This window comes from Rhincodon typus, chromosome 7, assembly GCF_021869965.1.
Source record: "Rhincodon typus isolate 14 chromosome 7, sRhiTyp1.1, whole genome shotgun sequence".
Taxonomy (NCBI): Eukaryota; Metazoa; Chordata; class Chondrichthyes; order Orectolobiformes; family Rhincodontidae; genus Rhincodon; species Rhincodon typus.
The window spans coordinates 60,195,482-60,208,249 of record NC_063338.1 but is presented as its reverse complement, the minus strand read 5'-3'; the positions used below and the strand labels follow the sequence as shown (position 1 = coordinate 60,208,249).

Genomic DNA, 12,768 nt, shown 5'->3' with positions numbered 1-12,768 from the left:
ATCAAGAGTGGCATACCGAGTTTAATTTAGATAAATGTGAGGTGTTGCATTTTGCTAAGGCAAATTGGGGCAGGACTTATATACTTCATGGTAGGTTCCTGGAGAGTGTTGCTGAACAAAGAGACCTTGGGGTGCAGGTTCATACTGCCTTGAAGGTGGAGTCCCAGGTAGACAGGATGGTGAAGAAGGCATTTGGTGCACTGGCGTTTATTGATCAGTGCATTGAGTATGGAAGTTGGGATGTCATGTTGTGGCTGTAAAGGACATTGGTTAGGCCACTTTTGGAATATTGTGTTCAGTTCTAGTCTCCCTGCTATACAAATGATTTTGTTTAAACTTAAAAAACGTGCAGGAAAGATTTACAAGGATACTGCCGGTGTTTGAGCTACAGGGATAGGCTGAATAGGCTGGGGCTATTTTCCCTGGAGTATTGGAAGTTGAGGTTTATAAACCTTACAGAGATTTATAAAATCATGAGGGGCATGGATAAGGTAAATAGCCAACATCATTTTTCCCTGAATAGGGAGGTCCAAAACTAGAGGGCGTAGATTTAATGTGAGAGGGGAAAGATATAAAAAAGACTTAAGGGGCAGCGTTTTCACACAGAGGGTGATACGTGTATGGAATGAGCTGCCAGAGGAAGTGGTGGAGGTGGGTACAATTACAACATTTAAAAGGCATCTAGATGGGTATATGAATAGGAAAGGTTTAGAGGGATGTGGGCCAAATGCTGGCAAATGGGACTAGATTAGTTTAGGTTATCTGGTCGACATGGACAAGTTGGACCGAAGAGTCTGTTTTTGTGCTGTACAACTCGATGACTCTACAACACTATGGGTGTTTCAGCCCACCATGTTTATGCCAACCATGGTTATTTTTTATTCATTTGTTTGATGTGGGTGTTGCTGGCTGGCCAGCATTTATTGCTCATCCCAGTTGCCCTTGATAAGGTGCTGTTGAGCTGCGTCTTGAACCATTGCAGTCCACTTGCTGTGGGTTGACCCACAATGCCTTTAGGGAGGGACTTCCAGGATTTTGACCCAGTGACAGTGAAGGAATGGTGATATATTTCTAAGTCAGGATGGTGAGTGGCGTGGAGAAGTACTTGAAGGTGTGGTGTTCCCATGTGCAGGTAGTACTGCTGTAATGCATGTTTTGTTAACGCGAATTGGCTGTTATGCAATTGATGAAAAGCGGATGCTGTTTGGATAACGCAAACTTTCTGCTGTACTGGTATAGCGATTTCCCTTTAACACGATTTTCTATGGCGATTTTCTATAGCGCAAGGTCTCACAAGAACGCAACTATCACGTTACAGGAGAACTACCTGTATCTGCTGCCCTTTACCTTCTTGATGGAAGTGGTCATGGTTTTTGGAAAGTGCTGTCTGAGGATCTGAATTATGCCATTCTAAACTAATCTCATCTGTCTGTACATGATCCTTTATCCCTTTATTCCCCACCTGTTCATGTGTCTGCCTAAGTGCCTCTTAAACATTACTGTCATATATGTCTCTACCATCTCCCCTGGCAGAGCGTTCCAGGCACCTAACCCTCTCTGCTTAAAAAAATTGCCTCACGTATCTCCTTCAGATTTACATCCCTCTCACTTTAAACCTATGCCCACTAGTATTTGAAATTTTGACCCTGGGTAAAAGAGTCTAACTATCAAGCCTATCCGTGCATCTTCAAATTTTACATACTTCTATCAGGTCACCTCTCAGCATCCAACGCTCTCGCAAAAACAATCTAAGTTTGTCCAAATTCTCCTTATAGCTATACACTCCAGTCCAGGTAACATGCCGGTAAATCTCTTTTGCATCCTCTCCAGAGCTTCCACATCCTTTCTCTAGTGTGGTAACCAGAACTGCCCACAATACTCCAAATGTGGCCTAACTAAAGTTTTATACAGCAGCAATATCATTTGCCAACTTTTATACTCAATGCACCAACCAGTGGAGGCTGACCTGCCATGTGCCTTCTTTACCATCTTATCCACTTGTATTGCCACTTTTAGGGAGCTATGGACTTGCACTTCAAGATCTCTCTGCATATCAATGCTCCTAAGGTTCCTGCATTTACTGTTTACTTTCCTATTACACTTGACCTCGCAAAGTGCATCACCTCACATTTAGCGAGATTAAATCTGCCATTTCTCTGCCCAACTTTCCAACTGATCTATGTCCTGTAGTTTCTTTTGACAACCTTCCTCATTATCCATAACTCTACCAATTTGCGTGTCATCTGCTGCAACCTTATTAATCAGACCACCTACATTTACATCCAAATCATTTATATAAATTACAAACAGCATAGGCCCCAGCAATGATCCTTGCTGAATACCACTAGTTGCAGCTCCAGTCAGAAAAATATCCCTCCACAACTACCCTCTGTCTTCTATGACCAAAACAGTTTTGTATTCAGATCACCAACTCACTGTGGATCCCATAAGACTTAATTTTCTGGACCAGTCTACCATCAAGGATCTTGTCAAATCCTTTAGTAAAGTCAATGCGTACAACATACACTGTCCTACCCTCAGCAATCATCTTCATCACTGCTTCAAAACCTCAATCAAATTTATGAAACGAGACCTCCCCTACATAAAGCCATGCTGACCCTCCCTAATAAGTCCATTCTTTTCCAAATGTGAATAAATCCTGTCCCAGAGAATCTTCTCTGATAATTTACCAGTGACACAAGGAGCATTGACACAAAGTATAGAACTCACCATCACTCCAGCAGGGGAGTCAGCGTGGGATCAGGACAGAATTGGAAAGGCCAGGTTTTGAGCCAATTAATTCAACCATGATCTCACCTCGTGCATATTGATCGGGAGTTCTCAGGAGAATCAGACCCGTACTGGTATCCACCAGCAGAAGGCCTCTACAGGACTGAACCAATTACCCTGATGACCAGGAAAACAGCCTGATCAGCCTGTTAGGTAGTTCACAAGCCCTTTTAGAGGAAAACAGTGATCCTAGGTCTCCTTCAAAGGAAATTACCCAATATTAATATATATATATATTAACAGCAAAGTTGGACATCACTGATAATGCAATCAAGTGGAACAGAGACCGAAGTGAAGAAGGTTTTAGTGAAGTCCTGCTCAACCATGCCTTTAGACATGGTGTAAATAGTAAACAGATGTTCATCAGTTTACACTAGTATGGTGTCCAGTCTCAGCTATCAAAAACATCTGCTCACAAGCCAGAGAGATTCTTGGTCAGAAATATGAAACAAGAAGGGGATGGTCACTCTGTTGGGATTGTATTATAGATGCCCAAATAGCCAGTGGGTACTAGAGGAGCAAATATGTAAAGCGATTGCAGATACCTGTAGGAATATTAGAGTAGTATTGTTGGAGATTTTAATTTCCCCTGTATTGACTGGGCCACCCAGAATGTAAAAGGCCCGGATGGGGTGGAATTTGTCAGTGTCCAAGGAAGTTTCCTAGATCAATATGTAGATGCCCCTACTTGGGAGGGTGCAACACTGGACCTCCTCTTAGGAAACGAGGTCGGGCAAGTGACTGAAGTGTCAGTGGGAGAGCACTTTGGATCCAGTGACCATAACTCTCTTAGTTTTAACATAGTTATGGAAAAAGGTAGGACAGGTCCACAGGTTTAGAAGGATATGGACCAAATGTGAGCAACTGAAACTAGCTGAGTGGGCACCATGGTCAGCATGGACCAGTTTCGGCTGAAGGGCCGGTTTCCATGCTGTATTAGCCTTTGACTCTATTACTCTATGTAAAGATAGTCAAAGCCTCTACCATCATCGTTTGTAGCTTTGAACTAAACATGCATGTTAAACTAAATGCTATCATGGCAATTTGGATTCTTTGGTGGAATAGTTGGCACAGTTGATAGGGCAGGAATTGTGGATCAGATTCATGCCAGTAACATGAGGTTCAATCTTTTTTTCTGGTTGGGATGGATTCAGGATCTACCTCCTTGCCCTACCTGTGTTGGAAGTCATGACACTGTGAATCTAACTTTGGGCTGAGAATTTAAAAAAAAATTCCGAAGACTGTCAATACAATTATGGCCAAAGTGGGTTTTATTCAACATCTAAACACATGTCAGCAAAGATCACTGAATACTAACTAGGAGATGGAAACATGGGCTGAATTGAACACACAACTGATTTTCTCTTTGTGTGGCTGCTTTACAAAGAGAGTTTGTGTTAATATTTTTCATGACCAAAATCCATTTTTGTTAAAGTACAAAATATACTTTTTAAAATGTATTATCAGTTGGAGTAAACTGTTCTCAGAATAAACTAAATATAAATAGATTGAAATCCTGTTCATTTCCTGATTATCTCGGTGATAGTAATCTTTTGACGGAGTCAGAAAGTCCTGGATTCAAATACCAGGCCAAAGACCTGAGTGCATAATTCAGGCTGACACTTTGCTGTTTTGACAGCAAAGCTATCTATTAGATGAGATGTCGAATCTTGGCCTCAACTTCTCTTGTGAAAGATCCCGTAGAGCTATTTAAAGAAAGATTAGGTAGTTCTGCTTTCCAGCCAATATATATCCCTCAATTGGTATCACTGAAACAGCTGATCATTTCTCTCATTCCTGTCTGTGGGAAATTGCTCTGTGTAATTTTTCTCCTGTAGTTCCCTTAATTACAACAGTGACTATGCTTGAAAAATACTGCAGTGCTGTGATAGAAAATGTCCTGAGGTTGTGATAAGTGATGCTTGAATACAATTTATTTCTCAAGTGGATTCAAAAAAATGCATTCACTTCTGGTCTCCCTGCTTAAGAAAGGACTTGTGAAACTTGAAAGGGTGCAGAAAAGATTTACAAGGATGTTGCCAGGGTTGGAGGGTTTGGGCTGGGAGAAGCTGAATAGGCTTGGTTGCATTCTCTGGAGCATTGGAGGCTAAGGGGTGACATTATAGGGTTATATAAATTCATGAGGGGCATGGATAGGGTGAATAGCCAAAGTCTTTTCCCCAGGACAGGGGAGTCCAAAACGACAGGACATAGGTTTAAGGTGAGAGGAGAAAGAATTAAATGGGACCTAAGGGGCAACTTCTTCACGCAGAGGATGGTGTGTGTATGGAATGAGTTGCCATAGGAAGTGGTGGTGTCTGGTACAATTACAACATTTAAAAGGCACCTGGATAGGTACATGAATAAGAAGGGTTTAGAGAGAAGGGCTAAATGCTGGCAAATAGGTGTAAATTAATTTCAAATATCTGGTTGGCATGGATGCTTTGGACCGAAGGGTCTGTTTCTGTGCTTTGCATCTCTATGACTCCAAGTATATTCTTTTTGGAAGCTGACTCCTCAATCTTCTATTTTCAAGTCTACTTATCATTATCTACATATTTTCCAATTTTTTTCCATTAATTATTTATTGCATATTATTTTTTCCATTAATCATTTATTGCATATACCATTAATCAAAAAATATTATAATATTCAGTGGCACAAGGTAACTCCTCTGGCTTCTCCTTCTTATGGCCACCGAAGTTTGTAATCACTTCCTGCAATATTACGTATGATTTGTGAGTTTCAGCTGGCCACAAAAGGGACGCACCTGAATGAGGAAAGATTTTTGCTCTTTTCTTTGATTTTTGGTGAAATGCAAAACATTTATACTTTTACTGCAGTTAGTGAACTAAGTATCCACTCTTAATTAACAATGCAATAATCATTTCCCTGTTGTTTAAGATCATTTGTGCTCTAAGTAAGTTATTAATGAGAACTGCGGTGAGAAATTACTATGATTAATAAACAGTGGCCCAGATTTTCCACTGGCCAGAAAGACCTTATTCCAATGTAGATGAGTCAATTGAAAAATCCTGGAATTAAAACAAGATCTAAAAATGGGAGCATGATTTCATATGCAACGAATGCTAAAGCTACAATCTATCAAGAGCTAATTGTCTAACTGACCAGAATTAGACTGATAAAAAAATTCCTACTGGCAGAAAATAAAAATTTGATGTGGTGTATTTTATGCTTCTTGCAGATGTCCTTATGGATATACAGGAAGGTACTGTCAGTTTGGAAGATCCCAAGCACCACCCCATTCAACAGGTACTTACAAAAAGTTCAAAAAATAATCATAATATTCAGTGGCACAATGTAACTCCTCTGGCTTGTCATTCTTATGGCCACCAAAGTTTATAATTACTTTATACTTCCAGCAATATTACTGTAGGGCGGCACGGTGGCTCAGTGGTTAGCACTGCCGCCTCACAGTGCCAGGGACCTGGGTTTGATTCCACCCTCGGGCGACTGTCTGTGTGGAGTTTGCACATTCTCCCGTGTCTGCGTGGGTTTCCTCCGGGTGCTCCAGTTTCCTCCCACAGTCCAAAGATGTGCAGGTTAGGTGGATTGGCCATGCTAAATTGCCTGTAGCGTTCAGGGATGAGTGGATTAGGTGGGTTATAGGGGGATGGGTCTGGGTGGGATGCTATGAGGGTCAGTGTGGACTTGTTGGGCAGAAGGGCCTGTTTCCACATTGCAGGGATTCTATAATCTTATGATTTGTGTGAGCTTCAACTGGCCACAGAAGGGACATATCTGAATGAGGAAAGAAGATTTTTGCTCTTTAATTTTTTATGAAATGCAAAATAATTTTTGCAAAAAATGTAAAATTAACAATACAATAATGAATACTATAAAGAGAATCACTGGGATTTGTCAGAATTATTTGTTGATATATTTAACGCAAAGTATAGATCCCAGAGCAGTTACAAGCTCACAGTTTGTATAAAATCCTTCCCTTGAAGTAACATCAATTTCAATAATTTAATTCTCAGGAACAATCAGGTCTCCTACAAGTGTTTTTACTGTTTAAACCTTTGGATCTCCCAACATTCATTATGCAATAATTTAGACAGTTATGAAATTAATGTGATAAATACTTGCTTATCTATGAATATAGATGAAAAAATTATCTACGAACTAAAATGGACACAGTGTAGAAATAAAATAATTCATAAAAATATTATTAGCATGCAAAATAACAAAGCAAGTTGCTTTCTTAAATTATTATTAGGTAAGTTTTTATATATCTGTTTTGTCCAAAGAGAATGGCAAAGTCTAATGTTTAAGAGGTTATCCCATAATTGTATTTGATAGTCATTTAATATGACGGATCCTGGAATTTTGATATGCTTTTTTTGCATTGCAGCAACTGCAGTCTTGCTGACCGTTATTATCGTCCTAATTCTGGGAGTACTAGCTGGTGGTGCATTTCTGAATTACAGACGGACAGGCTCAATCCTGCCATCTTTTCCTAAGTTTACAAGGTAACAACTCTTATATGGTTCTTTGTGAATTTACTGACACCAGGATTTACTAATGTCAAGAATATGGGGATATCAATGACATACAAGTAGTGTACGATGCCATTGAATAGCAAACTGCTTGTTTCACTGGATATATAACATTTCATTATTAGCCTTTAAAAAGTGCTTCAACTGTTAAGATTACAAATATACTTGTTAAAAATACATGCTTTTTTTTTCATGCCTTTACACAGAAATGCTAGGTTTCAATCCAAAAACAAAGATACATTCACACATTTCTTAAAAGTGATGGGCTGAATCATAGGAATGATAGTACAGTGTTCATGTTACTGATTCAAAAGCTCATATTAATACTCTGTAGACATGAATTCAAATGACATCATAACAGCTGGAGAACTCAAAACATCTAAATCTTGATTTAAAAGGCTACTTTGAGTAATGATGTCATAAAATTGGTCAGTGCATTGAGTATAAGAATTAGGACATCATGTTGTAGCTGTACAGGACATTGGTGAAGCCACTTTCAGAATACTGCATTCAGTTCTGGTCTCCCTGCTATAGGAAAGATGTTAAACTTGAAAGGGTTCAGACAAGGATGTTGCCAGGATTAGAGGGTTTGAGCTATAGAAAAAGGCTAAATAGGCTGGATCATTTTTTTCCCTAGAGCATTAGAGGCTGAGGGGTGACCTTATAGAGGTTTATAAAATCATGATGGGCATGGACAGGGTGAATAGCCAAGGACTTTTGCCCATGGTAGGGGAGTGGTGCTGTGGAGGGTGTGGGGTTACTGTGAGAGGGGAAAGATGTAAAAGCAACATGAGGATCAATTTTTTTCAAACAGAGGATGGTACGTGTATGGAACAAGCTGCCAGAGAAGATGGTGGAGGCTGGTGCAATTAAAACATTTAAAAGGTATCTGAATGGGTACATGAATAGGATGGTTTAGAGGGATACGGGCCAAATACTGGCAAATTGGACCAGCTCAGTTTAGGATACCTGGTCAGCTTAGACAAGTTAGACCAAGGGATCTGTTTCTTTGCTGTGTAACTGCATGACTCTATAAAAGCCATCAGGTTCACTAATATCCTTCAGGGAAGCAAATCTACCATCTTTATTCAGTCTGGCCTACTTATGACTCTAGATCCACAGCAATGTATTTGACTCCTAAAGAATAACAAAAACATTCTATTGATGCTCGAAATATGAAATAAACACAGAGAATGCTGGAGAAGCTCAGCAGGTCTGCCAACAGCTGTGGAGAGAGGCTTCCCAGCACTATTACTTCATGAGCAGCTTCAGGCCTGATGAACATATCTGCTAGACGTGACTGCTGCAGAGTCCACTCAACCATTATCATTAAGCCCAGGAAATCTACCCTTGTTCAATGGAGAGTGCAGGAGGGCATGCCAGGAGCAGCACCAGGCATACCTGAAAATGAGGCATCATCCAAGTGAAGCTACCAGACAGGATTATTTGCATGCCAGATAGCATAAGCAGCAAGTGATAGACAGAGCTAAAAGATCCTGCAGCCAAGGAATCAGATCTAAACTCTGCAGTCCTGCCACATTGAGTGAATGGTGGTAGACAATTACACAACTCACCGCAGAAAGAGGCTCTACAAATATTCCCATCCTCAGTGATGGAAGAGACAAACACATCAATGCAAAATATAAGACTAGAGTATTTGCAGCAGTCTTGAGCCAGTAGTGTCAAGTAGATGATCCATCGCAGCCTCTTCCAGTGGTCCCCAGCATCACAAATACCAGTCTTCAGCTAATTTGATTCACTCCATGTGATATAAAGAAATGGTTGGAGGCACCGGATGCTGCAAAAACTACTGAAGACTTGTGCTCCAGAACTTGCCACTCTTCTAGATAAGCTTTTCCAGTACAGTTACAACACTGGCATCCGCCTGACAATGTGGAAAATTGACCAGGTATGTCTGGTACACAAAAGGCAGAATAAATTGAACCCAACCGATTACCGTCCCATCAATCTCTATCATCAGTAAAGTGATGGAAGGTGTCATCAACAGTGCTATCAAGCAGCACCTGATCAGCTATAATCTGCTCAGTGTTGCCCAGTTTGGGTTCTGCTAGGGTCATTCAGCTCCTGACCTCATTACAACCTTAGTTAAAGCATGAATAAAAGAGCTGAATTCCTGAGGTGAGAGTGAGAGCCCTTGACATCAAAGCCACATTTGATCAAGTGTGGCATCAAGGAGTCCGAGTAAAACTGGAATCAATGGGTATCAGGGGACAAACTCTCTGCTGGTTGAAGTCATACCTGGCACATAGTAAGATGGTTGTGGTTGTTGGAGGTCAGTCATCTCAGCTCCAGGACATCTGTGCAGGAACTCCTCAGGGTAGTGTCCTAGGCCCATCCATCTTCGGTTGCTTCATAAATGAGCTTACCTCCATCATAAGGTCATAAGTATGAGGTTTCCTGATGATTGCACAATGTTCAGCACTATTCAGGACTTCTCAGATACTGAAGCAGTCCATGTTCACATGCAACAGGATCTGGACAATGTGGTAAGTAATACTTGCACCATAGTCATTGCCTGGCATTTGTATCTGCAATAAGAGGGAATCTGACTATTGCCCCTTTATATTCAATGGTGTTACCATCACTGAATTCCCCCATTCTCAAGAATCCTTGGAGTTACCCTTGACTAGAAACTCAACTGGACTAACTACATAAACACTATCGCTGGGTCAAAATCCTGGAATTCCCTTCCCAAGGGCATATGGCTCAACTGAAAGCATGTGGACTGCAGCGGTTTAAAAAGACAGCTCACCACCACCTTCTCAATGGCAAGTCGGAATGGGAAATAATGCTGTCCAGTCATGTCCCATGAGTGATTAAATTTAAAAACAGTCCTAAATTATCCACCCTGTATCCTGTGACTGTCAGGAAGAAACTATTATTGTAGAGTAGTGACACATATATACTTACAGTTTATTTGCTCAAATATCAAAGGAGCAGTACAAACTTACCATTACCTAGGGTATATATTCACTTCCATAAAATGAAACTATAAGATAATAACTTTTTTTTTGTTTTTCTTCAGTTTAAGTCGTCTTATGAAGCCTAAAGATAATGGAGTGACATTTAGATCTGGACTGGATACTGGAATAGACAGTGGAGCCTCTGCCATAGACATAGATTCTGCTATTGATGGAGCAATGCAGCTGGTAAGATATAATCAAATTTCTTTTTAAGGCTTGTCATTGTAAAAGTTTATGCAGTGCCAAGTGCTTCACAGATGTGCTTAGTACTTTTACTAAATCTGAATCAACTCTGTTTCTGTAACAGAATGAAAACTTTGTAATGGAGGCAGGAAAGCAACCAGTCACATTCGAAAATCCCATGTTTGGAATGAAGGGAAATGTTTCCAGTGATGCTCCTGAAGTCCAGCAATCAGCGGTAACTGCAAAAGGGGTTACTGAAATATATAGATGTACCATATTGTAATTAAATATATTTACAGTAATTTGTTTATTAAGTTAACTTCAGTTTGGATGGTGATAATAGTCCTGTAACTTTATCATATGTTATTGTATTTCAGAATTGCTCAAGTTCTTCTAACAAATATATGTCTAAGAAGATTATTTTATAAACGTTTCTTATAATACTTTATTTGTAATAAAAGATTAGTTGATTTGAACTATATAACATATATATAATATATTTTGGGGAAGTGAAATAGAATATAGGAAGGGGAGCATGCCATCCAGTCCCTGGAGTCTGTTTCATCATTCAGTTAGATCATGACTGATCTGGATATCTCTGTATAATTCAACTAACCCACAATGGTTATATATTCCTTAAAATCCTTACCTGACAAAAATCTATGAATCTTAGATGAATTAACATTTTCAAAACTAACCTCAACAGCTTTTTGAAGGAGAGTGTTCAAGATTTCCACTCCATTTTGTGAGACGTTTCTTCTGACATCACTCCAAATGAACTTAATTATATATGCTTATGAAATCAACAAATAAGACAAATATTTTATTTTCTTCAATCTTTATTCTAGGCTTCCTCACCAGAAGAACATTTCTATTAATCTGATCAACTCCTTCATTAATTCTAAATATCTCAAATAGATCACCCTTCAGTCTTGAAGGGATTCAAAGCTCAATAGGGTTAGGGTTAGTCGAAATAACCTTTTATTCAGAAAGTAATGCTTTAAGACCAGTAGCCCTCTTGTCAGTCTGTAGTGTCTCTCTAAGGCTACTATATTCTTATTACTCTGGACCTAAAGGTAGTATTCCAGGTACAGTCCAAACAAAGCTTATTAGAATATAGGATAACTTCCATTTTTCACTTTGTATTTTACTCTGCCCAGTATTTGACTAACATAATGTTTATTAGATTGGTTAGATATCAACTTTTGGTTCAAGCTATTAAACAGAGACTGCCCAGAGAAATCATACAATCAGGTTCAAAATTTTCTAATCTGAAGATAATACATTTGACATTTTCCATTTAGGATACGATGGCAGTTGGTGGTGAAACAAACGGAAGCAATTTTGAGAATCCCATCTATACATCTATGCCTCCTTCTGTGGAAAAGCCTGTTTCAGCTGGATCACAAGCTCGGGTAAATGGAATGGTGAATTTATATAAATGGTTTCATTTTATAAGATAATTTTTGACATTCTAATTTTGTGTGTATTGTATATGTATAAAAGGACAATAATAAATACATATAAATTAATGTGTGTATATACGTATATACCTGTATTTTAGAGCCATGGTTAAAAACGTCTGGAGCACATTCAGCCCATTGTGTATGCACCAATCAAAAACAACCACCTACGTATTCTAATCCAATTTTCTACCACTTAGCCAATAGTTTTGTATGTCTTGGCATCACAAGTGTACATCTAAATGCCTCTTAAATGTTATGCTGGTTTCTGCCTCTACCACATTTTGAGTTTCAGATTCCCCAACCTCTGGGTGAAAAAGAAATTTTCTTACATCTCCACTAAAACCTCTGACCCTTAACTTAATTCTGTGACTCCTGATCATTGATCTTTCCACCAAGGGGAAAAGATCCTTCCTGTCCACTTGGGAATGCCGCTCATAATTTTATACATCTTAATCGTGCCCTGCCTCAGCCTTCTCTGCTCCAAGGTAAACAACTTAGTCTATCCAATCTCTCTACATAACTAAAACTCTCCAGCCCAGGCAACATCCTGATAAAATGTCCTCTGCACCCTCTTCAGAGCAATTACATGCCTCCTACAATGTGGGCTCTGGAACTGCACACAATACACTCACTATGGTTGAACCAACTTTTTATACAATTCCAGCATAACTTTAATTCTGTGCCTCTGCTAACACAGGCAAGTATCCCATATAACAAGGTGCAGGGCTGGATGAACACAACAGGCCGAGCAGCATCATAGGAGCAGAAAGGCTGACGTTTCGGGCCTAGACCCTTCATCAGAAAAAGCTTTTTTCTGATGAAGGG

The 12,768-nt window shown here is 39.6% G+C and overlaps 1 protein-coding gene across 1 annotated transcript in view; it reads left to right on the top strand.

Moving 5' to 3' along the window:
• The window catches only part of lrp2a (low density lipoprotein receptor-related protein 2a), a 286,554-nt gene that overhangs the window by 266,817 nt on the left and 6,969 nt on the right, over nt 1-12,768 (top strand). Inside the window, exons 68-72 of the mRNA XM_048599223.1 lie at nt 5,996-6,063; nt 7,166-7,283; nt 10,357-10,480; nt 10,602-10,712; nt 11,782-11,892. Of these exons, the coding sequence (XP_048455180.1) occupies nt 5,996-6,063; nt 7,166-7,283; nt 10,357-10,480; nt 10,602-10,712; nt 11,782-11,892 (532 nt within the window). The remainder of the gene's footprint in view (nt 1-5,995; nt 6,064-7,165; nt 7,284-10,356; nt 10,481-10,601; nt 10,713-11,781; nt 11,893-12,768) is intronic.